Source organism: Pararge aegeria, chromosome 18 (assembly GCF_905163445.1).
Source record: "Pararge aegeria chromosome 18, ilParAegt1.1, whole genome shotgun sequence".
NCBI lineage: Eukaryota > Metazoa > Arthropoda > Insecta > Lepidoptera > Nymphalidae > Pararge > Pararge aegeria.
The window spans coordinates 492,622-512,802 of NC_053197.1; the positions used below are offsets into that span (position 1 = coordinate 492,622).

The 20,181-nt window shown below is 37.4% G+C and overlaps 1 protein-coding gene across 1 annotated transcript in view; it reads left to right on the forward strand.

The window, feature by feature from the left end:
* The window catches only part of LOC120631815, a 37,813-nt gene extending 17,998 nt beyond the window's left edge, over window positions 1-19,815 (forward strand). The window contains exons 2-3 of the mRNA XM_039901496.1: window positions 7,368-9,922; window positions 19,701-19,815. Coding sequence (XP_039757430.1) covers window positions 7,368-9,922; window positions 19,701-19,815 — 2,670 coding nt within the window. The remainder of the gene's footprint in view (window positions 1-7,367; window positions 9,923-19,700) is intronic.
* The last annotated feature ends 366 nt before the right edge of the window (window positions 19,816-20,181 follow it).

Sequence of the window (20,181 nt, forward strand, 5' to 3'; positions counted from 1 at the left end):
CAAGAGGCCTTATTTTTTTTTTAATTTACTTATTTAATATTCGTAAGATAATTAATTCTACAAAAGTGCTCGTGCAGTCTGCTTATTATGTATTTTTATTAGGACGATATTAACATAGCCACGAATTGGCTACATTAATTACTACTAATGTCGTACCAGGATCACAATGACTACAACAAAGCCCAATATCCTAGGGTCAGCCATTTATCAACTCAAATTTCTTAACTAACTTAACTTCACGAAGCTTGCGAATATTATTACGATTTGGCCGCACCCTTCATTTACCTATTTGTATTCTAAAATGTCACGAGAACTCGCGAGGCATTTTGAAGTGGCTGTTGCAAGTTCGAAGCCCCAGATTGCGACATCGCAGTCGGCATTTGCGATGCAGGAGACGTGCCCAAAGGCATTGTGGGCTACATTATTGCGTTTTTTTATACAAGTGTGGATTCTATAATTTATGCAGCCCGGCACAACGCATCGATGCGATTTTTTGATGTGCGAAGTTGCTTAAATAGATGTAAATATTTAATACTAATATTTTCTCAGCTTTTAAGTATAATTATAATGTGAAGAGGAAAAACGACGCAGAAATGTAGGATTGATTTTCTCGGTTTTCTACAAAGTGGTGATTTCCACATTTCCACGCTGTAGCCGGAACATCCAGTTCCGGCGTCGCGTCGCAGAGCTCTCGTAGTTCACCGGCGGCTAGATGCGCGTGCGCACGCGCAGATTTCACTTTCATGGTGACTGGGTCATTCACCCCGCGTGCCTCTGTCCGCAGCCTCTCCTCTCTGATCCCCTAGTACGCACCAACTCTTAGTACAAAATTTATTCGCAATTGGCCAGGAGCCGGCGTTTTTTTGCAGAACTCCACATTTTAAATTACTGAAGTATATCAAATTCTTCTTCTTGCCCTTTAGCCGTGTGGTAAAGGCAGATCAGAATACAGTTGTCACCACCCGTCCTCTTCCCGCGGGTGTCATAAGGGAATATAACGGAGAAAGGCCAACAGCGTCTGTGCTACCATCAACCTGGGTGATTATGGCAAACCCTACCTTTGGGAGAGGCCTTTAGTCCAGCATTGGACTGTTATAGACTATGGACTACGAAAGATGATAGCTCTTTTACAATCAGAGCAAAATATAGACATACCTACTATCTGTTGTCTGCGTTCGTCGTTTATCAAGGTTTCACAAATCCCGTTGGACCGGTTTGTTTTTCTGGGATTAAGCCCATGTTACTCTCCGTCCTTACAACTAACTCTATGCTAAAAATCAAGTTCATTTGTTGCTTAGTTAGGGCGTAAAGTAAGGACAAACAAACAAACTTTCGCATTTATATTATTAGTACGGATATTTATACACCTACTTATACCCGCTGTTTCCAAAGCCTCAATTTTAATATTTACATAGTAATAACTAGAATATTAATCCCACTTAAATATTTGTTGCCGCAGGCCTAAACGAAATACGTATATATAAAGAACCTACATAGTAACTCTAATTGCACGTTTATGCGGGTGTACCAGATATTTTCGTGATTCATTACTATTCGTAAGATAATTCCACACCCGTGCTCATGCAGTGTGTTTATTACGCCTTCTTATTAGGACGATATTCACATTGCAACTAATTGTATACATTAAAAGGTAGAAAGTTACTGCGAATTTTCCGAAAAGAATATGGTTTTCTTTGTAAGCAGTACTACTACGAATAGATAAGTAATAATTAGGAAAAAAGTGAAATTTTAATAAAATAAACTTGCTACTAATATATAACCAAAACCCCAATTAGTACAAGAACGTCCTTCCTTACGAACGGCGTTATTAATATACAACTCGTAAATGAAAACCGAAATAATACTTCACACGCTTTAGAGGCACATTATATACTCAGACTTCTAAGATACTCGTATAAGGCCGCCTTTTGTAAGCTACTCCAGTCTTTGTGTTTCTCTCTATTCGTCCTTCATTTTCCTAACTGTGTAGAGGTGTACAAATGAAGAGTTTAAAGAAATACATTTAAAATAAATATGCTGTCTTTGAGACATATCTGTAAAACCGAAAACCTAACAGTTTTACGGAAAGAAATCAGCCATAGCCCTAACATCACATGCGAAATCAAAATCAATTGATTCTATTAGGTAGTAAATCACTTTATTACGTACTATGCACGTGTCGTTCTTTAATCTTCAATAGGGTTGCCATAACTAAACACTTCGAATGTTTTGAATTCGTTTGGTTGGAAAAATAAATATGCTACTTTGGATTTCATATTAGTTATTACAGGGTGATTCTTTATGAAATATAAATACGCACCCTTGAACATTATTTCGTAATTCGGTTACACGTTGTATAAATTAAAACTTTAAAAAAACCCCAAAATTCCACCCATGTAGTATTCATTATTTTTACTAGCCAAGACCTTTTATTTGATACCTATATTGAGGCAGTTGTGATAAGTGATAAGGCGGGTCTCAAGGGCCAATTTTCTTCGAACATAGCTAATAATACTTCACCAATTCACATTCAATTCACCTTTAAACCTAAAAAAACAAAATCAAAATTGGTTCATCCGTTCGGTAAATACGATGCCACAGACATATATATACGCACACACACGCACACGCACACCTTCACGTTAAACGTCTATCTAGATCACTTCGTCAATGGTGGGTCTGGCTGCTAGCAGTGCCGAGCAGGCCAAGAGGAGTAAATATGAAAATCTTCATAGAAGTTTCATTAGTATGCCTTTTGGATTAAAGTCTTTGGGACCGTAGAGACTCGAGCTCTTTTAAAATAATTGTCAAAAAGGGTTAACGAGTCACTTGGCCAAAGAAATAGTTTGGCCATTCAAAGGGGCAATGCTGCATCTTAGGCACCATGCCTCGCTGCGGTGGTTTTGAACACGTTTTAGATTTGATTTAGCTTTATTTTGGTACACAGGTTAGTAAAAATCAAATCAGAGCTCCTAATTAAAAATTTAAAAAAACAGTTCAGTTCAAGATATCGCGATTTCCAGCGACATGCGAATGTTTTCCATGCGTGCACAATTGCGCGCCGCGGAAACGAAACATGGAAAAGAAAAACGAAACTCGTGCCCCACTTCACGATAACTCACTTGTTGTGTCGTATCTATTGCTAATAGAATTATAGAATCCGCGCTTATTACGATGTTTTAAAAATCCCTCGGAAAACGTTTATTTTGATGGGATAAAAACGAGTCTTTGTGACTGACCGTCCTTTCAATGAAATCTCTGCCGAATATCAAGTTGATTGGTGCTTAAGCAGGGCGTGAAGCAAGGATAAATTATCAAACACACTTTGGCATTTCTAATATTAGGTAGTTAGGATTGCAGAACGATGTAAGTTTTAAAAATTGTAGAAAAGCTCTGAATTCACTTGCTTGATACATTGTTTCCACGTATTATTCCTCTGATCTCCCTATGATACCCTGTATCCATCCGTCCGAGTTTATCTAAATAAAAGATCGTAAATGTGAAACTATAAATTATGTCCGCTCTAGTAACTCTTACACTTGAACAAATTGACGCCATTACTCGCGGACTGGCACGCTGTAATTAGCATGTACTTAAACAAACATACTTCGGCGTGACGAGAGAATAACTAATGGCTTCTTTCATCATCATCAGCTGAAGATAGGTCTTTTTGAAAGAGCGTATAGGAAATTAAGCGGTGATATGCCATTGTGCCTACGAAGTAATTCGATCAAACATTTTTTTTTTTCATGTATATTTTAGTCTTGCTTGCTTCATTTGCTTGGCTTTCAGGGGCCATAGCGTGATGTCAAATAACTTACAATCTTCCGAGAATTGAACAATGCGATACAAAAAAAAGGTGTAAAAACTTCAGCTTTACTTTAGGGGGGCCGAGTTCGAATCCCAGCACACAACCTTTAACTTTTCTAAATTTTAATTAATTAAAATATTATGTGGGTTTTAATTAAAATTTAAATTGCTTTCAATTAGTTTGAGCTTGTTCGCAGTTGACCGCATCAATGACTATCATTAGGTCGCCGGATGAAATAACGCATTGTCAGTTTTTTCGTTTTTACGCTATGCGTACGACTGCCATGCGTACCACGATATTCTAATCTATTCTTATAAAGGTTTTAATATTCGTACTGTGCAAACTTTCGGCATTTTGAACTATTCCAGTAGGTAGGTAGACCAGCTTTGACTTTACATATTTAGATCTAAAGATGAGTTAAACGTACGGCAAGCAATGAATAGATGCTTTGATAACTGCACTTTACTTTCGCCAACAAACGTTAATAAGTGAAAACAACATTGACAGTGATGTAACGAAATAATGCGACTTTTTCGTCTGGAATGTATTGAAATCAGCATTCGTTGCGCGTTGCCGCAGTGAAACCGATCGTCTGCCTATGTGACAATTTACTGCTTCACCAATGGCTGGTATGCTAATAATATACAGCATTTATTGTAAAACCAAAAAACCGCGTTCCAAAAAGGCGGATATGTGCAGTCTTCTTTTTAATTCAAAACTTTAAACAACACCTTTCAGGTGAGAAGATTATCAATTCGATAATCGATTTGGAAACTAAATATAATTTTATTTGTTATATTTACATCTTATTATTTAAATAGGATCTTTAAAAAGTATCTTAAATTTTTGCGCAATGGACCCTTTTTTATATTTTTAATCTAGCTTAGATCTTGAAGTCAATTTAAGAATTAAAACCTGTGCTGCATCCTCAATATATATTTTTGGTAACGTTAGTCCATATCTCGATAAAATCTTAACTGATTGCGTTACTTCTTTATTTATTCGAGAAGGTCTAAGGTCTAGGTCTATTAAGTCTATTTAAGCTCATTTCAAATCAGGGATCATTTTAGTGATACTAACTTTATTCGAGATAGTTGTGTAGAGATAACAGCAAATCCCTGGCAAGTTATGTACCTACTATTCACAGTGCAATCATCAACTTACAAACATAGTGGTTTTTAATCATAAACTAGTTTTTTTTTTCAAAAATATTTAATAGGTATACCCTTATCAGAAACGGGGAAGAAAACATCGTGAGGAAACCTGCATGGTTCTCAAAGGTGTGTGAAATTGACCAATCGGCACTTGGCTGGCATGGTTGACTGCGGTCTAAACCCTTCTCAATCTTGGTAGCTGCTGTGTAAAATTCATTTGCGTTTTTACTAATTTGATAAAAAATCGTATTCATTTTATTAAATAGTTTAGAGAAACAATCAAAACCGCAAATGTTTACGTCACGCGGTGTTTTATATAAATACCGGTGCGTTTTGATGCCGTCTCTTGACCCGTGTCCTGTAGTGGGTCGGTGTTGGTTTGATAATGATGACAATTAGAGAGATGCAAAGCGATTTACGCTTCTTGATTTCAATCCCGTAAAACCATAAAACTAGATTATCTTAAATTACGAATAGAAAACATGCTAATGTCCACTAATACAAATCACAAATACATGTTTCTCGGACGACAGTCTTCATTATCAGCCATAAAACTAAACCAAATTACTCGCCACATTTAACGCTATATCATCACGGGAAATTGTAGCACCTCTAAAAACTCTCCCATAAGCTTTCACTTGTAAATTAGTTTGTTGAAACTTAATTTACAATGTTTTCACTCAGTTGATGTGCTCGATTTTTACTTTATGTTACATGTTTTGAGGTAAACACGTATACATATCCTACGTCTTTAACTTGTTCGGTTAAGTAATGTATGTAATGTAATGTATTTAAGCTTTACATAGTATTATAAAAAATGATACGTAGAAGTATAAAAAAAAAACGCTCCAGTTTTTTGTACGCTTTGATCTTTTTAACTTCGCAACGGATTTTAAAGCAGTTTTCAGCAATACATAAGGGCGATTCAAAAGGAAGGTTTATATACATATCAAACATATTATAGCCATTTTATAGCAGAGAAGCAAATAAATTCAAAGTTTTGAAATGTGATATAGTAAAAAAAACGTATTTTTGTTCGCTTACCTTACAAACGTTCGTTATTTGTTTGTAATCCAAAGGTATCTTCGATTATGAACGATTAGGCCAGAAGATTGCCTAGTTGGCCGGTTTCACGTACCCTAAAATCTTTATCACAGAGTTCTACTCTAAGTTTTTCTTGTAAGGTAAAATTAAATTATCAATAAAAGTATTTCTTTATGAGTCATAAAGAGATATTAGTCAAGTTCAATGTTTACATGGATAATGTTACGTGCAGCAATTCCGCTAGAATCATCAATCTCATCCTAATTTGTCTTTGAGCTTGTTGCTCACACTGAACTATTATTCTTCTTAGCTTGAATGTATATCTGTTTATTAGGTCCTTTTAGATACTCTTCAGCGTGTCAGGCAAAGGCATTTTAAAGCCTTAGCCATACATGTTTTCTGTTTTACAATCTTTTACGAATACATAACTTTAAAGAGCTGACATGGCACCTGAAAAAACTGACCTATCCCAAATATACATTCTCTCTTTATACTCAAAAAATAACACATTTTATATTGCAAAACAGCCTTACGCTTCTGCACACATACCTCAGTTATTATTAACGGCACATAAATAACTAGTATGTATGCACAAGTGTTAAAATATTACGAGAAAGTTGATGAATAAAGATAAGCCACTTTGCATAGTCAATGTTACATAGTGGTGGTTGTATAACAACCGGTTGACCTATAAAAAATTACGTGGCCAAATGACGCGATGGCCGCCGAGATCTTAACCTTGCATAAATCTAACCTTAGTATAAACATAACCCATAATGTAATGCCATGTTTGTTTTAAACTATAACCCATATAAAACACTAGCGGATCTAGTCCCTACTAACTCTTCTACGAAGTAATTGGATCAAACATTTGTTTTTTCATGGATATGTTAGCCCCGCCAGCTCTATTACTTCATTTGCTTGGCTTTCAGGGGTAATAGCGTCATGTCAATTAACTTACAATCTTCCTCGAGAATTAAACAATAAAATACAAAAAAAAGTTGTATTGCATATAAATGTGGAAAATTACTTACAAAAGTTAGATTTAATAAATCTTTAACTACACCAGTTCCACGGGTGATAAAAGTCGTTGCTTGTGATAATTTTGCAATTTCAGACTCTTGCGGCTCCATAGATCGTTACCGCTCTTGCCACTTCGTGCAATCATCTATTATAGATTTAACCACTAAGACCGTTACTAGGCAAATGATGGTAGATCACGGTTATATTCCAAACAATTCTTAAGATAACCTTACAGCGTTTACCTTAAAAAAACCTATGATATTTGTTTATGGCCTCATACTGATCTATTTTTTTAAATGAATGGTAACTTACAATATCTTTTTTCTTTGTTTCAGATGGCTTCCGTAAGCCAAATACGGATATGTGCCATTCTTTGGCTGTTCTGCGCAGCCATTATAAACGCAGATTCTAGTGAAAACACCACCACCACAAAAACGATACGCACCACCATACTCCCATCACGAACCACTCGGACGGAGTTGAAGGTCTCCAGGAGTCTGAACCCACACGAGACTCAGACATTAAATGTGAGGACCAAGACAGGACATTTAACGCAGTTAATAGTCAAGAAGAAAGACGCCAAGTCAACAACGTTCGGCAGTAGCACTACTCCAGCACCGACGACTGTTGCCGTCAGAACCACGTTAACAACGGCTAGGGTGAACAATACAGAAGATAACAAGAATAAGACAGAAAGTAGAGACCAAAGAAAACTTACATTTGGCCCAGTTAGTAGCGATCTAGCTGGCTTCGACTATTATTTAAACAGAAACAAACATGATGACTTTGCTGATATAAAGGCTGAGTACGGAAACTGGTCTCCCGTATCAGTTTACCCTGAATCACACATCCAAGAGGATGGTGGAAAACCAAAGGCAGACCCTGAAACCTCTAATTATTATCCAACATACGATAACGATAAGAAGACCGAAAATAAGAAAGTTTACATAACTACTACAAGTTTTATGGATTACAACCGACCAGCTAAAAGCTTTAGATTCGATCCTAATAATCCTGTTACAAAGAATGATCGCAATCCAGTATACATAGAAGTTGTTAGTACAAAAGTGTCTGAAGGTGAAAGTAAATCTGAAAATGTACCCGAACCGGTTATGGTGAGTTCTGACCCCATGTATATAAAAAAAGCTATTGAAAAATATAATAGTAAACGTGGAAGATCTATACTAACCCTAGGTGAAGACGGCATACCTGAAATACAAGGTGTAAGAATGCCTGACGATGAATCTGACAAGAAAACATGGAGGAACGCGAGGGTGGTTAATGGTGAACTATTACCCTACCCAGAAGGATACACTCCACCTAAAGCTGTGCCAGAAGCTGACGTATATCCTGATCTAACGGCCGAAGAACCATCTCAAAACTTAGGTCCCTTCACTAAAGAGGACAATTTTGAACAGAAAGATGGTCCATTCACTAAATTTGATAATATCAAATTTGAAAATGATGAGTTCATTCCTACGACTTACACATATAAACCTAAAAAGGATAATCACTTTGTAAAGACTGGATATGGTCCATTCACTAAAGCTGATAATTCTAAAGTAGCCAACTCAAAACTTATAGAATACATAAAGCAAATTAATGACCAAGAATCAAAGCGTGACTATTTCAGTGGCCGCAGTTCTCGAGCACATACTGGTGACCTAGAATACGCTGAAAGTCACATCCAAAGGCGAATGCTACAGCATCCTGGTGAAGTAAGTTTCCCTAACTCCGTTATGTATACACCCAAAAATGCTCAGCCGAGTTTTGATGAAAGTGTAAGAAATCCTGTTCTTCAGTATGCACACCCTGAACTTGGTGTGCAACCTGCAAAAGCTACAAGAGATAATATTGACAACTATGACAAAGAACGCAAAGTGAAGTATTATACAAGTGGACCTAAAAGTGCTCATCCCTACCCGATGGAGCCTATTAATGGTTACAATCAGCAACGTAGTCAAAACAATGGACCAAATGCAAATAGGTATTACGAAGATGAATATAATAAATTCTCTTACTACGATAACTCTCATAACAGATACCCTTATGGTTATGGTTACGGTTACGTAAAACGTGTTCCAGAGCCATCTCTATGGCAAAGATTCACTGATTCAATGAAAGACACAATTAATACAGCGAGTCAAACCGTTCATCAACTAACCAGACCGTTAATCGAACCTATTGCTAAGGTAACACAACCCGTATTTGATCCTCTCGTTGAAGCAACTCAGAAAATATCGCATAACCTTGGTCTTTATTCACCAAACTCTATAACTCAAAGATACGCCCAAGACAAAATTGGCGTAGCAGCGGCTGCTTCTGGAGCACCTGCAATGCTCCCAGCTATTGGCCTCATGGCTGGAGGGGCTGCTCTAGGGCTAGGAGCAGTTGCTGTTGGAAAATTTCTAGACGTGAACCTCATGCGTAGTGGAAGAGCAGAGGACTCGAACGATGAGTTAGAGAAAGAACACAAGAGATCATTTGCAAATGCACCGTACGATATAGATAGGAAAATACTAAGCAGGCAACAATATTATGATGATAATTACAAAATGCCGAGTGAAAACGTGTACGTTGTCATGTCACCTGATACGGAAACTGGTCGGTCTAAGAGAAATGCCGTAAGCTTCTATAAACCTTATCAGAATATTTTTGTTAAACAAAGACGAAATGTCAAGCGGTCCATAGACGAAATGCCTGATGATTTACAGCATCTTGATGGCAGTCCAGGTGCCCCGAGCCTGACTGCGACTGCGATGGACTTAGTGAAACAGACTGACTGGAGAGACTCTCAGTGTGCCAAGTTTACATTCTGTAAGGTGCTAACTTCACAATCATCGGATTCTTTGTTCGCGATGGAGAAAAAAATGGCGTCGCTACTAAAAATGTAAGTAGATATTTTTGTATTTTACATTGAGGTACATAGATGGTCTGATTTTGCTTGAATTGTAAAAACAATTTCCACATATAGGTACCCTCCAAGGCTCCATGAATTGCTGTAACTTTTATCAAAGTCGAAAATAAACTGCACCGCGAATCGACATAAATCTTTCAACGTAAATAACTGATACCAAGTATTTTTTCTTTATCTTAACTTGAAACGAGTTGATAAATTGTAAATCCAAGGCTGCATCAAGTATTTCCGGGTACATTAACCCAATAGTCTGAAAGCTTGTGGGTAAATATGAGCAGTGCTTAAAAGAGGCTGAAAATTGACAATAATGTCAAATGAGACAATAAATTTGTTATGCTTGTTGCGTGATTACAAGATGGTATTTAAGAGGAGTGCGCATATTCTAAGCTTATTGATCCCATACCTCCGATCAATTTTTACGCAGCATCATACTGAAATCCTAAATTCGTCGCGGCCTCTTTTAGACCACACCTAAGCCTATTTAAAAATGATTAATTAAACGGAAACCACTTAAATGTCACATCGCGGGGCCAGGAAAGTTGTGACTTAAAATCTATGTTAACCAATTATAATCTCTGCAGAGACTAGACAGGCGATTCTTCACATATACAGGTAACGCACAAAATACACTTTAAAACGTTACTTAACTTTCAGCTTCATTCAAGCACATGTTAAAAAAATTCCACTATCTTTCCGCCTACGACTTTCTAAAGGTCAGTTGTCACCACGTAAACAATCCGCCCAACTGCGAAGCGCATTGTTATGCAATGTGATAACTCATATGATATACGAGTAGCTATATCAATTCACATGTATTGATTAGGGGAGGGTGGGGCAAAATGAGGCTCGGGGCATAACGGGAAGTTAGCTTGTGAGCGTGGCACACACGCGTACACAAGCCGACAGCGGTGCCATTTGTTCGTTGTTCTGTCGCCGCACGTGAGTCAGAGCAAGCGGAACGTGTCGGTGCGTGTTTTAGTGTCGTGGCTAACAAAAACAGTTTTTGAGTGTATTGTTATTTATTTTAATATAATATACTCTTGTGTAGTGAGGTAAGTACATAACCTGCATTTACTTTTATACTATAAATCAGTGGGAGTGGTATTAACCTATTCAAATTCTAATTCTTTTTTGACAATTTCTATTGTGGTTAGAAATGACCGACCAATTTGAAAGAAGTAATGTTTGGGGCAAAATGATCGGGGCATATTGGGATGGTATCCCATTTTGCCCCTCTCACAGAGGCAATTTAATTTAATATTTTAATATTTAAACTGGCGATAGAGGACATTTTTATTTCTCTCAGTAAGTAGTTTGGATATAATTCGTTTACTGGATTTATAGTTATTATATTAAAAGTCCTTTTTCTTTATTTACAGTCATTATGGTTCGTACCTACAAAAGAAAAACTAATCGACAAAAATGGGACGAAGCAGACATGAGAAGAGCAGTATCAGCTGTGCTTCTCAATAGAATGGGGTTTCTCAGGGCTTCTGCTACTTATACTGTGCCAAAATCAACTTTAGAACGAAGAGTTAAAAAAGCTCGCCAGTCTCAGGATGCAGATACAGATTCAGAAAATGACTACGGGAAAAAAGGTTTAGGGCACTTCAAACCAGTGTTTACAAAAGAGCAAGAAGAAGAGTTAGCCACTTATGTAAAAATGATGCAATCCCGATTATTCGGGATTACTGGGACAGAGCTAAGGATACTAGCTTTCCAACTAGCTATAAAAAATAATATAGAGAATCCCTTTAATCGAGAAGATGGTATGGCAGGGAAGGATTGGCTTAGTGGGTTTCTTAAACGCCATCCAGATATATCATACAGGCAACCCGAACCGACTTCTGCGGCTAGGGCGATGGGATTCAATAGAGTCGCTGTAAATAGCTTTTTTGATTTATTAGAAAGTGTTGTGGATAAACATGCACTGACTGCAGATAGAATATATAACGTGGATGAAACGGGTATAAGCACTGTGCCAAAAAGCCAGTCTAAAATTTTATCACTGAAAGGACAGAAGCAAGTTGGGTGTCTAACGTCAGGAGAAAGAGGCCAACTAGTGACAGCTGAAATATGTTTTAGTGCGACGGGAGTATATTTGCCACCAATGCTAATTTATGCCAGGAAACGCATGAAAAACGAGCTTCTAGATGGTGCACCAGCCGGCTTTTGGGGAACCTGCAGCGACAATGGCTGGATAACTTGCCCAATTTTTTTCGATTGGTTCACACGTTTCGTGGACTTTACAAAGCCTTCTAAAGACAAACCAGTTTTGCTTATGTTAGACGGCCACGTGTCCCACACCAAAAATCTGGATCTCATAGATTATGCCAGAGAAAACAGTGTTATATTGTTGTGTACACCACCACATTGCACTCATAGAATTCAACCCTTAGACGTGTCCTTCATGCGGCCACTAAGCGCATATTACAGTGCTGAAGTAAAAAAGTGGTTAAGAGATCATCCTGGACGCGTAGTAACTTCTTACCAAGTTGCAAACCTTTTTGGAAAAGCTTTTATACAAGCATCAACCATGAGCACTGCTATAAATGGTTTTAAAAAATGTGGCATATGGCCTGTTGACAGGAATGTTTTTACAGAAGCTGATTTTTTAGCTGCGGAAACCACTAACACTGAGACCCTTTTCATCGAAGGCCTAAATACGGAAAATTCAGGAGACGTACCAACACCATACTGCGAACCTTCATCATCAGGAATTTCACAAGTAGCTCAATTGAATCCGCCCGTATCAAACCCAAATAAATTATACGAACGTGCTATGCCTACCAACTGTTCTGTATCCGCTTCAATGGCTAGTCAAAAAAGTCCTGAAAGGCAAGTTTTACAAAAAGTCCAATTAAATATGTCTATTTCAAACCTCAATGAAAACATTTCTGAACCAATCATACCCGCCGTCCAAGACAACTTGTTAACTATGTCCACCTCCATGGTTTCAGTTTCTACACAGCCATTTGTACCGCTCGCATCCACTTCAAAGCCTAAAGATAAAACTCCTGAAAGGCAAATTTTAAAAGCAAAGAGTGCATTTACAGTTACGCCTGAAAATATTATGGCAATTCCCAAAGAATTAAGAAGTAAGGAAAGACAAAAGAGAAAACGTGGTAAAACGGCTATACTTACGGATTCCCCGTACAAAAATGACCTGACTAAGGAAAAGAATGCAAAGGAATGTAAGGAAAATAAGAAAAAGACTGCACCAAAGAAGAAAAACGACCGAAGAAAAATATCCAAACCAAATAATAAAAAAAAGGCTAAGAAACAAAAGCAAAGTGAAGCCACATTTCCTACTTCATCCGAAGAAGACGAATATGACTGTGCATGCATATATTGTGGTTACTTGTATTCGCAGTCAGATGAGGGTTGGGTTGCGTGTAGCTCTTGTGCCGGTTGGGCACACAATTCCTGCGCCGGAGTAGACGACGATGATGACGAGGCCCACATTTGTGCACAATGTTTGCCTGAGTAAATTGTTTCATCATTTTGCCCCTTAGCGTTTCCTGTTTTGCCCCGACCATGGGGCACAATGGGAAATTTGACACTCAGTGATTAGTTCCTCATAATTAGGAAAATTGGTTGATTAAGCCTAAAAGTACAAATTAAAATAATGAATAAGCATCTAACTATTGTTTCTAATTAAAAAGTTTATTAAAAATACTGTTGATTTCGCATAAGTGTTTTTTTTTTTCTTAAGTATCCCATTTTACCCCACCTTCCCCTACTTACACTTTCTTTTGATATAAATAAACATGAGATAATATTCACTGTCACAGAGGATAAATAGTCTAAGGAATTGCAAGACGACAGACTAAATTCTATATTTATCTATTATGGGATAATGTCATCTCATGCACCATAACCCAGATATCTAGTCCATGTTAACATCAGAGATAAGGCTATAACATAGTTACCGTGTACCTAATATTATGTGTATTTATATCAAGCAAACAGTTTATTTACAGCACTTATATTCAAAACAAGTGAAATTACTTAATTTATTGAGGCCACACGTTTGAATTACCTATTCCTGCTTATAAAACTTGTCTAATTTAAAAAAAGAGGTAGGTATTTGCATATGTCACGCAAAACGCTATACTGGGTATTCAATTGAGGAAAATGGTAACAACAGATATAGGTAGTTACATCAAAAATTCTGAACTTCTTACCCATAAGGCAGTGGCGTGCATTTGGTTTCTTACCAGGGTATGCATACAGCAGGAAAATAGCATAAAACGTCAAAAATCCTCCTGCTATACGAGTTATATATCAATTTTAGGGTATGCATAGCTTTTGTGCATGTATGAAGTGCACGCCACTGCCATAAGGCAGGAGTTATTATCACTAGCATAATAAAATAAAAGTAAAAGCCCGCAAACTCGCACTGAAGCAGCATGTTGGGTCAATGCTCTAATTACCTCCCCTCCTTATTTATAGAATGGTATTAGGTATTTGCCCAGCAGCGAGAAACTAATAGGTTGAGAATGATGGTGATATTTACGAACTTGCTTCCTAGGGATACGAACATTCAAATCTGTCTAAACTTTTGTGAGCTATGAGAGAACAAACAAACAGATACACAGCCAAAGCGGTCACATTAACAAAGCCTCTCTTCTGGCGTGGGGGGTTAAAATTAAAGGAAACTGTATTCAATCTGATATTAACACGTACATCGAAGTAGGGCAAGCGATGGTACGATAATGATAAGATATTTGCTTATCAAATACTATTAGAACTAATATCGTCACGCTCTAGTTTTCAGTACTGATGCGGTTTGGTTTGTACTTGCGCCGAGGTTAAATGCCAATTGACCTAGATTACCTAAACGGTGGTGAACCACAGGAATTTCGTAATATCTACACTTCACTCATGTCACGAACATTCTTACAAAAAATCAAAAAATCACTTGGCAGAGAATTGGCAAGACTTCATCCTCGTAACATGACATGTCAATTATTTACAATGTAAATATGTCATGTTAATTATTCGTAATATTAATTTTATTAGCTTTTACAGATAGGTAGATCATATAGATAGTTAATGTAAAAGTTAAATTAAATAGAAAAAAACTTCGAGTTTAAAAAGACTGGGTAACACTCATACAGTCAAAAATAATCAGTAATGTAAAAAAAAAAAATCTGAGTCATGAAAGATGGTGCAAATTCCAGTAACTTCTGAAGAACTATCTGGTAATGATGATGAGATTATTTTATTGACAAAGAGAACTTTACGTCCTTGATACTACACTTGACTCCTTTTTCCCTCAAAGTTTTCGAAATGACATTTTCATAAATCTCTATCGACTCATTCACTCAGATTTTTAGTTTCGCAAACTTCAGAGAAGTGTTGTAAGTCAAATATTTCTTAATTCAAATAGGCACATACTCGTAGATGGCACTTTTGATGCGTTGATTATATACAAAATGGGTACATAGCAGTGAGTAGTGATGGCGATAACTACAATCGTAAACTTAAAACTAAAGCTACGAGGGTTCCAAACGCGCCCTGGTCTAAGAAGAAGCCCACAACAAACTTAGCCGGGTGTTCTTTTTGTTATCACCATCTCACATTGTCATTAGAAAATATTTAGGAAGCATCCTTGTTAGAGCAATTGTTCACAACCAAGCTTTTTTATCGTTTAAGTAATCCTTTATACTATGATAGGACTTTTCTATAAACTTTCGCTTTATACAAACTTTGAACTTTTTTAGTGACATCCCCAAGATATCAACCGGTAATTTATTGTAAAATTGTATACAATTTCCTTCAAATGAATTGCTTATTTTGTGTAGTCTAGTGTACTGCACAACTGTTAAAATTGGATTTATTTAAATTTTTTTATGACTGTTAATAATCTCACAGGATTAAAAGTTATACAAAACTTATTTAAGGACCTACAAATTAACCCCCCTCGGAACCTTAGTAGTTACTTTGACTATACCCGGATTACCCGGCTAAGTTTGTTGTGGGTTCTTCTTAGACCAGGGGGCGTTTGGAACCCTCGTAGCTTTAGGTTTAAGTTGGCGAACGAAGTTATCACCATCCCCTTACAATTATGTAAACATATATGTATGAACCCTACATAAGTGCCTGTGATAGGCCTACATGAATAAAAACATTTTTAATTTGAATTTATAATAATAATTGACGGACCAAGCAAATGGCCCACCTAATGGTAAGTGGAAAACTATCGCCTATAAACAGAGCAACACTTCGCAGGGCTTGTAAGGAACATATCCTGCGCCGTGCCGCCGATTTCACCGGCACCTCACATTGCTGCATGCCGGCAGAAATAAAAATGTCGGCAGTACTTCCCAGGACGAGTTCTTTCACAAAAAGTTCTAAAACTACTTCTTCCTTACTTAAATTTAAATAGTTATTCGTTTCGAGAAAGTACTTAGAATACTTATTTTTAAGCAAACTGTGTCAGTGTGTCAGTGAGCATAGTTACGATCACGATTATGAAGATCATCTCATTAGCAAGTCGAAGCGAATGCAGTACTGTCTCATTTAACATCAGCATTTAAACGCGAATAAATTAATAACTATGCGAAAAGATCACAGCGTCTACAGTGCCTCCGGGCAGTGTTTGTATACTCTTTTCTCCGAGCTATGAATATAGTATTCAAATTCAAAAATATTTTTTTTATGTTGTCCTGTCACAGCCACTTAAGAAGTATTCATACGAACCTATATGTATTCATTATTTTGTTGTGATGGTAATAATATGTTTGTTAACTAAAGCTTAGCAAAACAAACTTAAGCGGGCATTATTTTTTTCCACTATTACTTTGTAAGCTCACTGGTTTTTTATATACCATATTAAGAGACATCTCAATGATTTCGTACGGTATTTATTTATAAGCAATACAATCTCCCTTGAATGAATAACCATTTTTATGTATTCTAATAATATGTTTAGTAAAAGTTTATTTTTACTTCCAATACTGTACCAGTCCATATTAAATTCGTAATATTTTTATGGACACACACAGAGCCACATTATTATTTGTTGCATCATCGGCCTGAAATAACTATTACCGAATCATTCCTCAAAATGAGCACAGCCTCGAATCGTTTCGCCCAGTACAACGAATCCATGAGAAAACAAACCTACAGACAGCGTGCCGCCACCTAGCACGTATCTAGGGCTACCACAAACAATTTACACAAAACCCAAGCACCTAAGCACAAACTTGTACCTATGTCTATGTCAAAAACACGTACGTCTTATATTCGTCATCATCATCATCGGTAACGGGTTACCGGCCACCCTGCATGGCCGGTAACCCGTTACCGGAAAACCCGGATCTCCTCTTAGAATGAGAAGGGTTTCGGCCGTAGTCTACCACGCTTGCCAAGTGCAGGTTGGTGGACTTCACACGCCCTTGAGAACGATATTGAGAAATATCAGGCATGCAGGTTTCCTCACGATGTTTTCTTTCACCGTTTAATGCATCTGATATTTACATTGCTTAAATTAAAAACGCACATAACTCCGAAAAGTTATTTGTGCGTGCCGGGGCTCGAACTTGGTATCCATGAAAGGAAAGCATTACCCACTACGCTATTACCGCGTCTAATATTATATAATTTTAATAAAATATCAGTTTATTTGCTTGATATTCATCTCGTAGAAACCACTGGAGATTGCCCGTGATAATGCTGTTAGTAGCACGGGTAAGAAACGAGTAAACGTGTAATAACTAACATAAATATATCTCTCACATTTACTCCTCAATTTGACCTTACGTGCGTTCATAAGAGAGCGCGCTACTACTAAAATCTAGCAAGCCGTTATACTTAGATATACTTAAACGTAGCTAACGTGTTTTTATTATGCTGAGAAATTGTGTAAATTTTGTATCACATGGGAAACTTTGCGACATTTTCTCGTCTGAAATTCCTAAGTGCCTGAAGACCAAAATCGTGAAACATTGCAATTGCAAAATCGTCAAAAGTGAATTATGGCTCCGAGACGTTTTCTCTAACTATGAGCCTCATAAAATGCTTCGGAGTGACTCAGCGGGCCATGGAGAGAGCTATGCTTGGGGTATCTCTACATCATCAAATCAGAAATTAAAGGACCAGAGTTACCGACATGGCTCAACGAATTGCAAAGCTGAAGTGGCAATGGGTACATAGCACGATAACCGAAGGACATTGGGGTCCCAAGCTGTGGTATTGTCGACATTGCATTGGAAAGCGCAGTATTGGTAGACCGAGAGGACAGACAACATAAAGCGAGTCGCAGGGAATTGCTTAAACACAAAGATTTATGTCCAACAGTGGACGTTCTGTGGTTTAGATGATGATCATCAGTGTAAATTGTTGTGTTCCGATGAAGGCTTTTTTTCAATTAGATACTAATAATTCATAAAAAGCGCTTCTTTTGGCGTGTAATTCTAACAGCGCGACAACCCTGAACCCAACACGTGTCCACTAGCGAACCCCACTGATGTAACATTCGGCCGCACTCCGCAGTGAAAGTGCTCCGACCACATTCCGCGGGAAACTTGTCCGTTTTATATTATTTATTGCGGAAACAACATTATTTACTGCCATGGTAATGTGAAACCATGGTGAGAAGACCGTTTAACTCGTTTTAGGCGGTTTGCAAATCAACGATTTTTTATATTTCTGCCTTTCTAGCATTGCTGTGTTCCGGTCTAAAGGGCATGATTGGCAGATAAATTAAAGACACATAAGGCTTTACACCTACGCCTCAGTTTAATGGACACAGAGCCCTGCGAATTGTTTTTGTCTTTATAGGTGACGGTTTTCCACTTACTATCAGGATATTTGCGTCAATTAGTCGTTATTACAAAAATACAGCCAGTTTATTTTTTGCAAACTATATCAGTTACTCAGCCGTGTGCCCGTTATCCACGGAATAAGTAAAGAAGCATACAACTCAACTGATAAAGTCTCTTAGAAAGTTAAATTTTCCTGCAGAATTGGAATGCCCTCCGCATTCCGAAGCCCCACCTTCTATGGAAAGCAATAGACTTACCTTTATGCCCGAGGGTTCATACTTTGAAAGAAAAAATATTAACGTTAACTTTTTTATCTTGAATAAACACTATATAAGTATGTATGGCACAGGAGAAAATAATAAACATTTTATCTTAGGTTATAGGTAGGTTTAGGTCACTCAATCATAGAATTAAAATATGCTTTGAAAGCCCACAGCATTTCATGGTCTGATGGGAGGCTTCGGCCGTGGCTAATTAGCACCCTACCGACAAAGACCGCTAAGCGATTAAGCGTTCCGGTACAATGTCGTACTAACCAAAACTGCTACACCCCTAACAAAAAAAAAATAAACATCCGTGCAATATGCAAAAAAGATGGATTGTACAAATAATTAGCATGATATAATTAAAAGATACAGAAATAGCATATAAAAAAGATGTTTCACTATAAAAGCAGTAGGGTAGTATATAAAAAAAAAAACGAGTTAGACCGTTACCATCTTACATTGCATCATCATCTACAACAGGTGAGATTGCAGTCAAGAGCTAACTTATAGCGGAGTAAAATAAAATTATGTTTAACTACAAGCTTGAAATTTACAAAGAATAAGAAACTATTGACAGTTATGCCACTGATATAAACATTGTTTTAAAATTTTAATTTGTACCTCTGCAAAAAATTTGTACAAACGGACAGACAGAACGCGATGATCCTATATCCTTTCTTTATAATCATATGTAAACTCTCTCGTTTTCAGGCTATCGCGAGGAAGCAGCGCCAGCGCTGCCGCGGTGTCACACCAGCTTGGTGACGTCATGGCGGCCAGCAGAGACCACGACTGTCACAGGTTCCACTGCGACACTCCTCGGTAGAGCGGCCTAGACCGCGACATAAGTAAAAAGAACTATTACGCTGGGCCCTGTTTCTCTATGACATTGAAATTGGAACTACCTAATGGCGAAAGGTAGTGACGTGAATATTGACACCTTTTCACATAGATTTAAAATTGTGTGTGAAAAGGTGTACGCCGTGTAGTGGGTACGCCTTACTTTCACATTCGTAAGACGTATCAACGAGATTTTGTGTTCCCTGATATCATGGTGTAGGCAATGGCGAACATTCTATTGTACACAAATTTCTAAAGTTAACTAAAATGACAAATCTAAAATAGTTTTTAGGTCTGTCAATAGGAATATTGAAAACTTGAATTGGCTATCGTCGCTTTGTAGCAGCCCTAT